The 17616-nt window shown below is 41.9% G+C and overlaps 2 protein-coding genes across 7 annotated transcripts in view; one reads left to right on the top strand and one right to left on the bottom strand.

Moving 5' to 3' along the window:
• LOC111950912 (nuclear receptor corepressor 1) overlaps window positions 1–8017 on the bottom strand; it is a 128394-nt gene extending 120377 nt beyond the window's left edge. Inside the window, exons 1-2 of the mRNA XM_070434265.1 lie at window positions 7929–8017; window positions 6369–6513 (exon numbers count right to left, since the gene is read on the bottom strand). The gene's annotated coding sequence lies outside the window, so the exon portion shown is untranslated. The remainder of the gene's footprint in view (window positions 1–6368; window positions 6514–7928) is intronic.
• LOC111950908 (P2X purinoceptor 5) overlaps window positions 7152–17616 on the top strand; it is a 62198-nt gene continuing 51733 nt past the window's right edge. For 2 of the 6 annotated variants that reach the window (XR_011473898.1, XM_023968842.2), the window contains exons 1-2: window positions 7157–7425; window positions 7933–8032. Coding sequence is in view for 5 of the 6 variants with exons in the window: in XM_023968842.2 (XP_023824610.1) it covers window positions 7356–7425; window positions 7933–8032 (170 nt within the window). In the remaining variant the exon portion in view is untranslated. Of the gene's footprint in view, window positions 7426–7932; window positions 8033–13510; window positions 13545–17616 lie in introns of those variants that run through there. The other 4 variants (XM_070434263.1, XM_023968840.3, XM_023968838.2 and 1 more) reach the window with 4 other exon arrangements.

Genomic DNA, 17616 nt, shown 5'->3' with positions numbered 1-17616 from the left:
GTGTCCGAGTTGAGGGTGAAGACCGCAGCAGTGGCTAACTGACTACTAGCTAGTAGCTAGTTATCTGGCTAGCTTCTGATTGGGGTTACGGTTCTAAAGTATAAAAAAATAGCAGGTCCGTACCACATTGGGTGAGGCGGAATGTAGGAATGTATATTCAGTTCCTAGATGGAAAGTGAAATTAAAATATATACGAAATGTATACGAAAAATACGAAGACTATTTACACGGGACAAGACAAGACAAACACACGTCCGACTGCTACGCCATCTTGGATTCATCTCTTTCAAATCACTTCTATTCTCGCTTCGAGGCAAGCAACACAGAGGCATGCATGAGAGCATCAGCTGTTCCGGACGACTGTGTGATCACGCTCTCCGTAGCTGACGTGAATAAGACCTTTAAACAGGTCAACATTCACAAGACCGCAAGCCAGACGGATTACCAGGATGTGTACTCCGAGCATGCGCTGACCAACTAGCGAGTGTCTTCACTGACATTTTCAACCTCTCCCTGTCTGAGTCTGTAATACCAACATGTTTTAAGCAGACCACCATAGTGCCTGTGCCCAAGAACACAAAGGTAACCTGCCTAAATGACTTCCGACCCGAAACACTCACATCTGTAGCCATGAAGTGCTTTGAAAGGCTGGTAATGGCTCACATCAACACCATATTCCCAGAAACCCTAGACCCACTCCAATTTGCATACCGCAACAACAGATCCACAGATGATGCAATCTCTATTGCACTCCACACTGCCCTTTCCCACCTGGACAAAAGGAACACCTATGTGAGAATGCTATTTGTTTACTACAGCTCAGCTTTCAACACCATAGTGCCACAAAGCTCAACACTAAGCTAAGGACCCTGGGACTAAACACTCCCTCTGCAACTGGCAGGTCGCAGTTGCAAATGAGAACTTGTTCTCAACTAGCCTACCTGGTTAAATAAAGGTGAAATAAAAAAATATAAAAAAAATTTTTTAGCTCGTCTGGTAAGCTCGTGTCACTGGGCAGCTCGCAGCTGTGCTTCCCTTTGTAGTCTGTAATAGTTTGCAAGCCCTGCCACATAAGACTAGCGTCGGAGCTGGTGTAGTATGATTCAATCTTAGCCCTGTATTGACGCTTTGCCTGTTTGATGGTTCGTCGCAGGGCATAGCAGGATTTCTTGTAAGCTTCCGGGTTAGAGTCCTGCACCTTGAAAGTGGCAGCTCTATCCTTTAGCTCAGTGCGAATGTTGCCTATAATCCATGGCTTCTGGTTGGGGTATGTACGTACTGTCACAGAAGGTTACAATTGGTGGAATCATGCCATATTTAGACTAGATAATGTTAAACAAGGTTGGAATGTGAAATCAGTCTACTCGGTGACACCAACAGAACACAACTATTTAGAGTTTACGCAAATATTAGCGTTGTAGCTCTTATCATGGGACTGTGACTGTGTGAAATCACCTCCCCAGTCAGCCTATTGTGTGTATTGATATTCACATTGCACTGTACAGCTTTACCTAAGGATTGGGGTTCAATGAAATGGGGTATCAGTCTACTCAATATCCAAGGTATGTTTTCCCAATGTCCTCAGAATTATCAGACTTCAAAGCATCCACGCAGCATTGTTTTTCCCCTCAGTAAAAGTGTTCAATACACATAGGTTGACAATAAATGTGGTTCAATTCACAGTTTCAGAGTCCCGCAATAAGAGCTACGATGCTAATGTTCTCTGGGTGTCACACTGAGTAGACTTATACCCCATGTCATTGATCCACAATCCATAGGTAAGGCTGTACAGTGAAATAAATACACCCCCAATGCAATTCTAAAGTATAATACATGCAGAGTGATTTCAGATTTGTCAAATTAATAAATTGTCTTTTGTTGACTTTATATAACAAAATCCCAACCTCGTTTAGCATGATCTATTCAATTATGGCATAATTCTACTATTTGTATGCATTTACATCACTGTCAATGACATACTTCTATTTTGAAGACTAACTGCAAAGTCCACTATTGCAGCCAATCCTTATTGTGGCTAGTTTCACATAGATGGGTCCGACCACCAGTAATCAAGTAAGAACTGTCTTACAAATTAGGCTTATTTTAGATGACACCCAGCTATATAGTTAACTGTTGCTACTCAAACAGATTGTCGTTTTGCTATGTTTTTGGGGAAGAACATTCTAGCTTTTTTTATGACCAGCACTGTAGGTACACGAGACAACTTTACCAGCATCATAGCATACGTATCGATGATTCATTGTGACATTTGCATTAATGAGTGATATTGTAATATCTACGTAAAAAAATTACTGAACCCATTAAATTATTATGTGACGTGCAGTCATATTCAGGTCATGATTGGTCAAGAAGCGCATTTCACACGTCAAAGTGTTATCTGACATGCAAAGAGCCAAACAGCCATCCATAGAAATCCTGGTTGAGAATGAAACAACTGAACAAATGAACAACAAAACAGCACAGGAAGTAAGTACGAAACTTCCAAGATGGCGTAGCAGTCAGGCGCCGTTGTCCTGTCGTAAAAAGATATACAAGGGACACATATTTTTCTTCGCATATCTTTTAAAAATATTTTCCTAAACCTCAACTTCTAAATACTCTCCTGCAACCCGCCTCACCCAATGTGGCGTGGATCTGCTTTTTTTCTCCAGTATTTCTATTTACTTTGGGTCTGGAATCCCTCAACTGAAGCTAGCCAGCTAACTACCTACCAGCTATCAGTTAGCAAACCATTGCTAGCGGTCATCAGCTAACCTTTAGCTCGGAAAACTCTCGCCAGTTCGCACAACGTGACTCAAACCAGAGCATAACGGACCTATTTCTCTCCATWTGCCCGGATTCCTACCGCAAACTCTGAACATTTTCATCTGGATCGTCGCAACTAGCTAACCGCAATCCHGGGTGACCACTCCTGGCTAGCGTTTCCATCCCGGAGCAAGCACCAATTAGCCTGAARCTAGCCCGGCCAGGGCTCCTGTGCTACAACCGAAGCCCACTCCTGGGCTACAATATCAGGACCCCTTCTACTGCCGGTTCTGGGCACGGAACCCCGCCGATCCTCTACGACTGGAATACAGACATAATCTGTATTCCAGAGAATCCCGAGGATTCCAACAGGCCCCAGGCGCGACACACGCTGAAGGCCCATTCTGCTAACCTGCTAGGCCTGCTAGCTACCTAGAGCTACTTGGAATCCTACTAATTCCACGACTGGTCTATCGACGTCACCGCACGAAGATGCAAAAACAGACTTTCCCCCATCGCGACGTCCCCCAAAGGCTAACTGCTAGCCCCTGCTAACTGCTAGCTTGCCAGCCCCGGTCTGCTAACTGCTAGCTTGTTTAGCCCCGGCATACTAACTGTTAGAGTGTTAGCATCGGCCTGGTAACTGTCTGAATCGCCGTGTCCCCAGTCAGTCAGTTTCCTACTTACAAAGCATGTAGAGGTCTGTAAGTTTTATCATAGGTACACTTCAACTGTGAGAGGCAGAATCTAAAACAAAAATCCAGAAAATCACATTGTATGATTTTTAAGTAATTCATTTGCATTTTATTTTATTGCAATGAGCTAGGCGGCCCAAACTNTATGTGTCGAATTGCTATGCTTTATCTTGGCCAGGTCGCAGTTGCAAATGAGAACTTGTTCTCAACTAGCCTACCTGGTTAAATAAAGGTGAAATAAAATAAAGTGAAAGAATGTTTTACTGGTAATGGGGACATACAGTGGGGAGAACAAGTATTTGATACACTGCCGATTTTGCAGGTTTTCCTACTTACAAAGCATGTAGAGGTCTGTAAGTTTTATCATAGGTACACTTCAACTGTGAGAGGCGGAATCTAAAACAAAAATCCAGAAAATCACATTGTATGATTTTTAAGTAATTCATTTGCATTTTATTTTATTGCAATGAGCTAGGCGGCCCAAACTGCTGCATTTTCCCTGACTCTGTTGCAAGAGAAGTGACACAAAGAAATTCATGTTAGCAGGCAATATTAACAAAATATGCAGGTTTAAAAATATATACTTGTGTATTGATTTTAAGAAAGGCATTGATGTTTATRGTTAGGTACCTTTTTCACAAATGCGCACCGCATCAATTATATGCAATGCAGGACACGCTAGATAAACTAGTAATATCATCAACCATGTGTAGTTAACTAGTGATTATGATTGATTGATTGTTTTTTATAAGATAAGTTTAATGCTAGCTAGCAACTTACCTTGGCTTCTTACTGCATTCGCGTAACAGGCAGGCTCCTCGTGGAGTGCAATGAGAGCCAGGTGGTTAGAGCGTTGGACTAGTTAAGCTGACAAGGTAAAAATCTGCCGTTCTGCCCCTGAACAAGGCAGTTAACCCACCGTTCCTAGGCCGTCATTGAAAATAAGAATGTGTTCTTAACTGACTTGCCTAGTTAAAAAGGTGTTAAAATATATTTTTTWTTTATTTATAAAATGGGCCAAATCGGTGTCCAAAAATCCCGATTTACGATTGTTATGAAAAYTTGAAATCGACCCTAATTAAATCGCCCATTCCAATGAATGGGTCGACCTCTAATCACTACCGTGCAGGGCTCTGCCAGAACTGCTTACGTTGAAGGTCCCGATCCTCCCATATTTTCAGAGTTACACTGACGCAAGTGAAATCCTGTACAGAGAGCCTGTTTGAGAAGGAAAGCCTGAATGTTGATCTGATGAACACCTCGTCGTCTTAAAATCTAGGATTTGTAAAAAACGTCTGCTACAGGGGTGCCATCCAGACAGATATGGCGATGACAAGAATGCCAGGAATGCTAGGAATACCAAACAAGGCACATTTTTGTCTGTCAGACAAATCATGAACGGCTATGCATCTACAACGCCATGCTGCTAAAAAAAAACACAAGCATGTTGAAGGGAAGAAAATCTCCACAGTTGCTCTCCAAATCTCTGCAGTTTCCTTAGAGTTTTTCCTTCAAAATGCTTAAAACAATAAGATCGCATAAAATATGCTGCTGAAACTATCCAAATTCATACTTGGAATGAAACTCTACACAACACCTAGCCTAAAATGAAACATTGAGCCTAAAAAAAATTATCTGGTCCTCTAATTTATCTGATTGTAAACCATCTGATACAATTTGGATAGAGGCTACAGAAAACAAATTGCGCCAACCACAAGCACAAACAAGGCCCAAGTGTGTTTCTCATGCTTGTTCTGCATGCCTACAAGGACAGCACAATAATTATCTTCCGTCAGAAATGTAACAGTTATAAAACCTAAGGCAATGCAACATCACAACAACCAATTAAAGTATTGAATGAGTCTCTTCCACTTCCCTCATTAATATAATGTATCAAAGTAAAATCAATGAGGAGGACATATTAGAGGAGACGAAACAGGTGAAGTGTGCACTGCACTTTGTAAATAAAGGGGATGATTGGAGTCTGCCTCTTTAGGCTAGCTGACATTAGTGAACTTGTTTACATTCTCCTCAGTAGTGAGTTTTTCATCAATACAGAACATAATATCTAATATGACTCTTATTATCTTTTAATACCAGTTTGTTGACAGGCAGGACCAGATGTTGAATTACAGCTGCAAGGACAAAACCTACTGTTGAGGATGAATAAATAACAAGCACATATTGCAACAAAACACACTAAGATCATATTAGCGCAATTTATTGACTAACCATGGATGGTGTCTCCATGAAAGATGCAAATGGTTACTTTTCGGTTTGTTGATGATGTTGGTTATACAGACGTGTACAATAATAGCTACCTAGCTACTAGGCCTACATAACATGATTACCTAGCTAGTTTAGCTAAATAGTTTGCAGATACTGCTGTATGGAGCGAACCTTTTTACATAAGGTAAAATCAATTATTAGTTATGATTGTCTAAACGTATTAAACAAGATATAGCTGCAAACATCAATAGCAACTTGACAAATGTAATGCTCGTTGCAGTCTACACCTTCCTCTGGTGTTTGCCTTGTTAGCATGTATGCTAACTGGGTAAGCTAACTAGCTTACAATATCAATTGCTTGTGGCTGAATTAAAGGATATGTGCGTTTCTTTTTAGTTTAAATCGACGAATTAGCATTCATCTCCCATAAATGTGTAAATGCAGCATACTTGAACTGTATAAAGTACATGAAAACATCGGATGCTGCGAAACGACAGTGTTGTTTGTTACAATTTTTCACTTTGAATTCTCAAGCAAGCCGCCATCTTGCAAAGGGAAATTTGCAGCCTCGATATAGTACGCTAAAGTGGCTAACATGCTAGCTAAACGCAACCCAAAGTTATGCTCTATTTTAAAAACATGTAACTTCTGTGCACATATGAAGAGATAGGCACTCACCTCACATTCAGGGAAAAAGTACCGTGTAAGAAGAAAATGTGTTCTTATTGATCTTAAAGGGCAGATGTTTTGTAAACCCGCTGTTGACGGACAGTAGACGGGTCGTAGCAGACAGAACGCTGCACCACATTTGTCTGTCGATGTCCTGGCAGGATTGTAGAAATTGTTATATAGAAAAAAAAATACAGTACTTTCATGATGCACATTTGCATATTTTCTCAGTGCTTACTGTGTGTGTTAAATATGGATTAAAACAGTGATTAGACATTAAGTCAACGTTGTCTAAACTACACGATTTTAAAAATATATTTTTATTTGATATACCGAAGAGGATAATGTTGTGTAACGTTCAAACCATCCCCATAGACGAACTAAAGATCAACTGTGTCTTCCGCCTGACACAAAACATGCTTGTTGATCCTGATTTTTGATTTATCCAAAACATAAATATAAGTAATAATGTGTCCACAGTTTAGATAAATAAATAAAAATACATTTCTTGAATAATACAAATGATCGGTTGGTCGTTTACCTAACCTTACACATGCAACAGAAACGGGAAACTTTCAGATGCCTAACTAACATTATAATTAGAACATTTCTGATTTTCATATCAACTGGATATTCGTTGACTTATGCCAATTTTCGATGTTTTTGTAATTAGATATTATATATGGTCGTGAGTTCAAATGTTATGTTGCGTTCCAGAAACAGGAAATGTAGCAAATTAACTTATTTTAGGCGGAACCTTTGATAAATAAGACTGAAAATACGGAATGTTTATAAGAACGGCAAAAAAAATGCATGTTTTATTTGTAATTTTCGTAGTACCTTTGTCTGGATAAAATGCATTTACTATCAGCAGAATTCACCAAAGTCACGTAAACTGTTTAAATTTGTTATGTAGAGACAAGCAATTCAACTCATCTGAAACAAGCGATTTGTCTGGCGATGTTCGAGCACTCCAACTGCCTATCCAGATGATGAATGCATGTTCTTTGTACAAACAATTTTAAGACTCGAGGAACTAAATTCCTCTTCATTTGTGTATCTCAAKGTGGGTTTACAATGGAAAACATTCGTTTTGATTGGTCCTTTGAGCAGCCTATGTATTCCTGAACCAGAATTTGGCTTTACAGGAGACGTTGATATGGAGACGTTAAATCTTCATTAAGCCCAGGAAGCAGCCTTTCAACTTGCCATGTAACAGCTTTTCAAACTTAATGTCAAAATACGGTAGTTACTCACGAAAAAGGGACTTTCGATTGACTAACTATCGTCATTGACTGCCGTCACGGCCGGTATGTACTTCTAAAAAAGGTCTAAATAAAAAATGTACAAGCAACCAAATAAATTTGGTATTTTCCACCTCTAATGAATCGCTCAGGTCCCAAGAATCCCGGATAGCATTAACCTTACTGCCATGCATAGTTCAGAAGTCTACAACAACTCAAATGTTTCGGTGCATGTAATTTTGTGTTAATAATTTTTTTTATGTCGTTATGTAGCAATGCTTTAAATGACAACATATAAAGTAATTACTTTTCTCCAAATAATTACCTAGGCAATTACTACAATCAAGGTGTACAGCGTCGAGAAGAGCTTCTAGGCAGCTGTGCGGTGTTGGTAATACCAGCCTCCAGAGTCATTATGCACGATTGCAAGTAAGTTGTCTCTGTCAGCGAAGCTAGCAAGTAAGCAATCTTCAGAATAATTATCATTTTGCAGCAGAACATACTGGCCAATCAGCCCCACACATTCCTTTTAAAAACACCTATTGATAGGCTTACGCCAGTTTGGTGCTTCTTGGTTGTACCAGTAGAAATGATGCCCTTATAATTTATTTTATTTAACTATATAACAAAAATTGATTGCATGCATATAAACTACCCATGTTGTGCTTGGGATCCAGGTTTAGGAAGTAATCTGCTATTTTAAATAATAAGTGCCTGCTTAGCATACATTTGTGGTTAAGTAACCTTGTCAGAACAGTCAACCGATGGTCAATTTATTAAGCCTAACAAATAATGTGATTTTTGTTCCCAACGATGAAATTGGGCAGGAGACTGTATCTGTCTCTGTCCGTTTGTGCGTTAGTATGTACATTAGTTGCACACAATATCTCACACAGCACTGGCCTAATTTTGACATAGCTTTGATGAGTGAGGCATCTTGCCATTGAGATCTGGCATTTACAAAATAACACAGATTGGCCAGATGGTGGCGCTATAACATGAAATTGAAAATACTGACTTTGAACGGTCACGCCCCTCACCCCGTTTGACCTAAAGCAGGGGTGGGCAATTCCAGTCCTCGAGGGCCTGATTGGTGTYAGTTTTGCCCCAACCCCAGCTAACACACCTGACTCCAATAATCACCAAATCATGATCTTCAGTTTAGAATGCAATTTCAAATCAAACTTTATTCGTCACATGCGCCGAATACAACAGGTGTAGACTCTACCGTGAAATGCTTACTTACAAGCCCTTAACCAACARTCCAGTTCAAAAATAAGAAAATATTTATCAAGTAGACTAGAATAAAAAGTAATAATAAAAAGTAACACAATAAGAATAACAATAATGAGGCTATATACAGAGGGCACCGGTACTGAGTCAGTGTGTGGGGGTACAGGCTAGTTGAGGTAATCTGGGGGAGAAGTGTAGGTGGGGCGAAGTGACTATGCATAGGTAACAAACAAACAGCAAGTAGCAGCAGTGTACAAAAGGGAGGGGATCCATGTAAATTGTCTGGTGGGGATTTTATGAATTGTTCAGCAGTCTTATGGCTTGGGGGTAGAAGCTGTTGAGGAGCCTTTTGGTCCTAGACTTGGCGCTCCGGTACCGCTTGCTGTGCGGTAGCGGAGAAAACAGTCTATAATTTGGGTGACTGGAGTCTCTCTGACAATTTTATGGGCTTTCCTCTGACACCGCTTATTGTATAGGTCCTGGATGACAGGATGCTTGGGCCGTTCGCACTACCCTCTGTAGCGCCTTACGGTCAGATGCTCAGCAGTTGCCAGGTGGTGATGCAACCGGTCAGGATGCTCTCGATGGTGCAGCTGTATAACCTTTTGAGGATCTGGGGACCCATGCCAAATCTTTTCAGTCTCCTGAGGGTGAAAAGGTTTTGTCGTGCCCTCTTCACGACTATCTTGGTATGTTTGGATCATGATAGTTCGTTGGTGATGTGGACACTCGACTCTCGACCTGCTCCACTACAGCCCCGTCGATGTTAATGGGGGCCTGTTCGGCCCGCTTTCCACAATAATTAGGCTTCTCCAAGCTCTGATGCTGTTGTTGGTCAATTGTAGCCTGCCAAACTTGCTAACTACCTGGTACTCAGCACTATATTGTCCCTCTCACTCTGACATCAATGCGAATGTAATCAAACATCTAATCAAACACTTCATGAGAGCCCATGTACTCATGTTGCACAACATTTCTGTAGGCTATGCACTTGCACGAAAAAACAGAGTGATGGCCTCTATTAAAAAAAGGAGGTCCCATAGGCTAGGCCTAATATATTTATGTATCTACTTTCCTAATATTAAGCACATTGCTTATCTTTACAACAGAAGTATAGCCTACCTGGCTGGCATGAAAATGAACAGTCAGGTAGGGCAAACGCATCCTCCATTCGCTATAAGTGCATAGATTTCATGTATTCTTTTCCCGCTGCCCCTGTTTTGAGACAGGTGCATGATAATGATCCATTCTAAATCAAAACAAATTTCGAGACAGGTGATTGATAAGGCGACTCCGGGATGCTGGCCCTCTAGGCAGAGTTGCAAAGAAAAAGCCATATCTCAGACTGGCCAATAAAAAGAAGATTAAGATGGGCAAAAGAACACAGACACTGGACAGAGCAACTCTGCCTAGAAGGCCAGCATCCCGGAGTCGCCTCTTCACTGTTGATGTTGAGACTGGTGTTTTGCGGGTACTATTTACATTGTCACAACTGAACTGATTGGATCAAACATATTAAGAAGGAAAGAAATTCCTCAAATGGACTTTTAACAAGGCACACCTGTTATTGGAAATGCATTCCAGGTGACTACCTCATAAAGCTGGTTGAGAGTGTGCAAAGCTGTCATCTAGACAAAGGGTGGCTACTTCAAAGAATATAAAATATATTTTGTTTTAACACTTTTGGTTGGTATATGATTGCATATGTGTTATTTCATGGTGTTGATGTCTTCACTATTATTCTACAATGTAGAATAATAAAAATATAGAAAAACCCTTGAATGAGTAGGTGTGTCCAAACTTTTGACTGCTGGAGTGTGTACAGTTGAAGTCGGAAGTTTACATACACTTAGGTTGGAGGCATTAAAACTTGTTTTTCTACCACTCCACAAATTTCTTGTTAACAAACTATACTTTTGGCAAGTTGGTTAGGACATCTACTTTGTGCATGACACAATACATTTTTCCAACAATTGTTTACAGACAGATTATTTCACTTATAATTCACTGTATTACAATTCCAGTGGGTCAGAAGTTTACATACACTAAGTTGACTGTGCCTTTAAACAGCTTGGCAAATTCCAGAAAATGATGTCATGGCTTTAGAAGCTTCTGCTAGGCTAATTGACATAATTAGAGTCAATTGGCGGTGTACCTGTGGATGTATTTCAAGGCCTACCTTCAAACTCAGTGCCTCTTTGCTTGACATCATGGGAAAATCAAAAGAAATCAGCCAAGACCTCAGAAGACAATTGTAGACCTCCACAAGTCTGRTTCATCCTTGGGAGCAATTTCCAAACGCCTGAAGGTACCACATTCATCTGTACAAACAGTAGTACGCAAGTATAAACACCATGGGACCACGCAGCCGTCATACCGCTCAGGAAGGAGACGCATTCTGTTTCCTAGAGATGAACGTACTTTGGTGCGAAAAGTGCAAATCAATCCCAGAACAACAGCAAAGGACCTTGTGAAGATGCTGGAGGAAACAGGTACAAAAGTATCTATATCCACAGTAAAACGAGTCCTATATCGACATAACCTTAAAGGCCGCTCAGCAAGGAAGAAGCCACTGCTCCAAAACTGCCATAAAAAGCCAGACTATGGTTTGCAACTGCACATGGGGACAAAGATTGTACTTTTTTGAGAAATGTCCTCTGGTCTGATAAAACAAAATATAACTGTCCATAATGACCATTGTTATGTGTGGAGGAAAAAGTGGGATGCTTGCAAGCCGAAGAACACCATCCCAACTGTGAAGCACGGGGTGGCAGCATCATGTTGTGGGGTGCTTTGCTGCAGGAGGATCTGTGCACATCACAAATTAGATAGCACCGTGAGGAAGCAAAATTATGTGGATATATTGAAGCTACTTCTCAAGACATCAGTCAGGAAGTTAAAGCTTGGTCGCAAATGGTTCTTCCAAATGGACAATGACCCCAAGCATACTTCCAAAGTTGTGGCAAAATGGTTTAAGGACAACAAAGTCAAGGTATTGGATGGCCATCACAAAGCCCTGACCTCAATCCCATAGAAAAGTTGTGGGCAGAACTGAAAAACGTTTGCGTGCAAGGAGGCCTACATACCTGACTCAGTTACACCGCTTTGTCAGGAGGAATGGGCCAAAATTCACCCAACTTATTGTGGGAAGCTTGTGGAATGCTACCCGAAATGTTTGAACAAAGTTAAACTATTTAAAGGCAATGCTACCAAATACTAATTGTGTGTATGTAAAATAAAAGCTGAAATAAATAATTCTCTCTACTATTATTCTGACATTTCACATTCTTCAAATAAAGTGGTGATCCTAACTGACCTAAGACAGGGAATTTTACTAGATTAAATGTCAGGATTGTGAAAAACTGAGTTTTAAATGTATTTGGCTAAGGTGTATGTAAACTTCCGACTTCAACTGTATGTATGTATACACACACACACACAGTGCATTCAGAAAGTTTTCAGACCCCTTTTTCCACATTTTGTTACTTTACAGCATTATTTATGGATTAWTTTTTTTWTTTTTTTMTCAATCTACAAACAATACCCCTTAATGACATGGTTTGGATATGTGTACTAAGTATCCCTTTTTTTATACATTTGTTTTAAGGCACAACTCCAATGAATGGAGACAGCACCTGATTTTGTTCTCAGCACTGCCTGTTCACCAGCCCCAAGCACTACCTCTGCCCCCGGTATTGACTGGTCATCTGCCCATCTCCCGCACTGAGCCGCAGTGCAGAATTACGCTGAGCAAAAATAAAAATATGTAAAGTGTTGGTCMCATGTTTCATGAGCTGAAATAAAAGATCCCAGAAATGTTCCATACTCACATGAAGCTAAATATCTATTACATTTTTTAGGGAGTGTGCAATTGGCATGCTGACTGAAGGAATGTCCCCCAGAGCTGTTGCCAGAGAATTGAATGTTCATTTTTCTACCATAAGCCGCCTCCAACGTTGTTTTCGAGAATTTGGAAGTACGTCCAACCAGCCTCACAACCACAGACCACGTGTAACCACGCCAGCCCAGGACCTCCTCATCTGGCTTCTTCCACTGTGGGATTGTCTGAGACCAACCACCCGGACAGTTTATGAAACTGTGGTTTTGCACAAGCAAAGAATTTCTGCACAAACTGTCAGAAACCGTCTCCGGGAAGCTCATCTGCGTGCTCTTCGTCCTCACCAGAGTATTGACTTGACTGCAGTTTGGCTTCAGTGGGCAAATGCTCACCTTCGATGGCCACTGGCATGCTGGAGAAGTGTGCTCTTCACGGATTAATCCCGGTTTCAACTATACCGAGCAGATGGCAGACAGCGTGTAYGGTGTTGTGCGGTTTGCTGATGCCCCATGGTGGGGTTATGGTATGGGCAGGCATATGCTATGGGTCGAGATGTGTCGCACTGCATGAGGCAAATGGTGGTCACACCAGATACTGCCCCTACCTTTTTTTAATGGAATCTATGACCAACAGATGCATATCTGTATTCCCTGTCAGGTGAAATCCAGATTAGGGCCTAATGAATGTAGTTCAATTGACTGATTTCCTTATATGAACTGTAACTCAGTAATTGTTGACATTACATGTACATTTTTTAAATAAATTATTAAATAGTTTACCAACCCTGTTTTGTAAGCTTTTAAATGATATCAAACTCACCCATTTGTCTTTTCCAGGGATGAAGACATGGATGTCTCACGGTACAGTGGGGTATGCAAAATAGGTCAACTTTGAGAACCTCTATCTCCTGCTCCTGATCCTTGCTCGCCCCGGTCTGCTAACTGCTAGCTTGCCGGCCCCGGTCTGCGAACTGCTAGCTTGCCTGCCCCGGTCTGCTAACTGCTAGCCCCTGCTAACTGCTAGCTTGTTTAGCCGCGGTCTGCTAACTGCTAGCTTGTTTAGCCCCGGCCTACTGTCTGTTAGCTTGTTAGCATCGGCCTGCTAACTCTCTGAATCGCTGTGTCCCCAGTCAGCCCAACCACTCACTGGACCCATATGTTCACTTGGCTACGCATGCCTCTCTCTAATATCAATATGCCTTGTCCATTACTGTCGTGGTTAGTGATTACTGTCTTATTTCACTGTAGAGCCTCTAGCCCTGCTCAATATGCCTTAACCAACCATGTTGTTCCACCTCCTACATATGCGATGACATCACCTGGTTTAAACGTCTCTAGAGACTATATCTCTCTCATCATTACTCAATGCCTAGGTTTACCTCCAATGTACTCACATCCTACCTTACCTTTGTCTGTACACTATGCCTTGAATCTATGCTATCGAGCCCAGAAACCTGCTCCTTTTACTCTGTTCCGAACGTGCTAGTCGGCCAGTTCGTATAGCATTTAGCCGTATCCTTATCCTACTTCTCCTCTGTTCCTCTGGTGATGTAGAGGTTAATCCAGGTCCTGCATTGCCTAGCTCCACTCCCACTCCCCAGGTGCTCTCATTTGTTGACTTCTGTAACCGTAAAAGCCTTGGTTTCATGCATGTTAACATTAGAAGCCTACTCCCTAAGTTTGTTTTACTCACTGCTTTAGCACACTCTGCCAACCCGGATGTCTTAGCCGTGTCTGAATTCTGGCTTAGAAAAACCACCAAAAACCCTGAAATCTCCATTGCTAACTATAACATTTTCCGCCAAGATAGAACTGCCAAAGGGGGCGGTGTTGCAATCTACTGCAAAGATAGCCTGCAGAGTTCTGTATTACTATCCAAGTCTGTGCCCAAACAATTCGAGCTTCTACTTCTAAAATTAGAAGAAGTATTAGAAGTAAATTCAYCTTTCCAGAAACAAGTCTCTCACTGTTGCCGCTTGCTATAGACCTCCCTCTGCCCCCAGCTGCGCCCTCGATACCATATGTGAATTGATTGCCCCCCATCTATCTTCTGAGCTCGTGCTACTAGGTGACCTAAACTGGGACATGCTGGGACACACCCCGGCCATCCTACAATCTAAGCTTGATGCCCTCAATCTCACACAAATGATCAATGAACCTACCAGGTACAACTCCAAATCCGTAAACACGGGCACCCTCATAGATGTCATCCTAACTAACTCGCCCTCCAAATACACCTCTGCTGTTTTAAATCAAGATCTCAGCGATCACTGCCTCATTGCCTGCATCCGTAATGGGTCTGCGACCAAACGACCACCCCTCATCACTGTCAAACGCTCCCTAAAACACTTCTGCGAGCAGGCCTTTCTAATCGACCTGGCCGGGGTATCCTGGAATGACATTGACCTCACCCCGTCAGTAGATGATGCCTGGCTATTCTTTAAAAGTGCCTTCCTCACCATCTTAAATAAGCATGCCCCATTCAAAAAATGTAGAACTAGGAATAGATATAGTCCTTGGTTCACTCCAGACCTGTCTGCCCTTGACCAGCACAAAAACATCCTGTGGCGTTCTGCATTAGCCCCCGTGATATGCAACTTTTCAGGGAAGTTAGGAACAAATATACACAGGCAGTTAGGAAAGCTAAGGCTAGCYTTTTCAAACAGGAATTTGCATCCTGTAGTACTAACTCAAAAAAGTCCATGGAGAATAAGAGCACCTCCACTGCTCTGAGGCTAGGAAACACTGTCACCACCGATAAATCCACTATAATTGAGAATTTCAATAAGCATTTCTCTACGGCTGCTTTCCACCTGGCTATCCCTACCCCGGTCAACTGCCCGGCACCCTCCACAGCAACCCGCCAAAGCCCCCACCATTTCTCCTTCACCCAAATCCAGATAGCTGATGTTCTGAAAGAGCTGCAAAATCTGGATCCCTACAAATCAGCCGGGCTAGACAATCTGGACCCTCTCTTTCTAAAATGATCTGCCGAAATTGTTGCAACCCCTATTACTAGCCTGTTCAACCTCTCTTTCGTATCGTCTGAGATTCCCAAAGATTTTCAAAGGGGGTGACACTCTAGACCCAAACTGCTACAGACCTATATCTATCCTACCCTGTCTTTCTAAGGTCTTCGAAAGCCAAGTTAACAAACAGATTACCGACCATTTCGAATCCCACAATACCTTCTCCGCTATGCAATCTGGTTTCAGAGCTGGTCATGGGTGCACCTCAGACACGCTCAAGGTCCTAAACGACATCATAACCGCCATCGATAAGAGACATTACTGCGCAGCCGTATTCATCGACCTGGCCAAGGCTTTCGACTCTGTCAATCACCACATTCTTATTGGCAGACTCGACAGCCTTGGTTTCTCAAATGATTGCCTCGCCTGGTTTACCAACTAATTCTCTGATAGAGTTCAGTGTGTCAAATCGGAGGGCCTGTTGTCCGGACCTCTGGCAGTCTCTATGGGTGTGCCACAGGGTTCAATCCTCGGGCCGACTCTCTTCTCTGTATACATCAATGATGTTGCTCTTGCTGCCAGTGATTCTCTGATACACCTCTACGCAGACGACACCATTCTGTATACTTCTGGCCCCTCTTTGGACACTGTGTTAACTAACCTCCAGACGAGTTTCAATGCCATACAACTCTCCTTCCGTGGCCTCCAACTGCTCTTAAACGCAAGTAAAACTAAATGCATGCTATTCAACCGATCACTGCCTGCACCTGCTCGTCCATCCAGCATTACTACTCTGGATGGCTCTGACTTAGAATACGTGGACAACTACAAATACCTAGGTRTCTGGTTAGACTGTAAACTCGCCTTCCAGACTCACATTAAGCATCTCCAATCCAAAATTAAATCTAGAATTGGCTTCCTATATCTCAACAAAGCCTCCTTCACTCATGCTGCCAAACATACCCTCGTAAAACTGACCATCCTACCGATTCTCGACTTCGGTGACGCCATCTATAAAATAGCATCTAACAACCTACTCAACAAACTGGATGCAGTCTATCACAGTGCCATCCGTTTTGTCACCAGAGAGCCATACACTACCCAGCATTGCGACCTGTACGCTCTCGTTGGTTGGCCCTCACTCCATTCTCGTCGCCAAACCCACTGGCTACAGGTTATCTACAAGTCTCTGCTAGGTAAAGCCCCGCCTTATCTCAGCTCACTATTCACCATAGCAGCACCCACTCATAGCACGCGCTCCAGCAGGTATATCTCACTGGTCACCCCCAAAGCCAATTCCTCCTTTGGTCGTCTTTCCTTCCAGTTCTCTGCTGCCAATGACTGGAACGAACTGCAAAAATCTCTGAAGCTGAAAACACTTATCTCCYTCACTAGCTTTAAGCACCAGATGTCAGAGCAGCTCACAGATTACTGCACCTGTACATAGCCTATCTATAATTTAGCCCAAACAACTACCCCTTCCCCTACTGTATTTATTTATTTATTTATTTTGCTCCTTTGCACCCCATTATTTCTATTTCTACTTTGCACATTCTTCCACTGCAAATCTACCATTCCAGTGTTTTACTTGCTATATTGTATTTACCTCGCCACCATGGCCTTTTTTGCCTTTACCTCCCTTATCTCACCTCATTTGCTCACATTGTATATAGACTTATTTTTCTACTGTATTATTGACTGTATGTTTTGTTTATTCCATGTGTAACTCTGTTGTTGTATGTGTCGAATTGCTATGCTTTATCTTGGCCAGGTCGCAGTTGCAAATGAGAACTTGTTCTCAACTAGCCTACCTGGCTAAATAAAGGTGAAATTAAAAAAAATATATGTTTTGTCATTCATGTCCAAAAAGTAATTTTCTGACCACTTCTTCCATGGGCAAACATGTATGGAAAGTTTTGTTCAAATCAAAAGGGATGCTGTCAAAGTTATTTCATTAATATGGTTTACCCAGTC

This window comes from Salvelinus sp. IW2-2015, linkage group LG23 (assembly GCF_002910315.2).
Source record: "Salvelinus sp. IW2-2015 linkage group LG23, ASM291031v2, whole genome shotgun sequence".
NCBI classification, from domain to species: domain Eukaryota; kingdom Metazoa; phylum Chordata; class Actinopteri; order Salmoniformes; family Salmonidae; genus Salvelinus; species Salvelinus sp. IW2-2015.
Note: the sequence above shows the minus strand (reverse complement) of the source record. Positions and strands in the feature narration are given on the sequence as shown.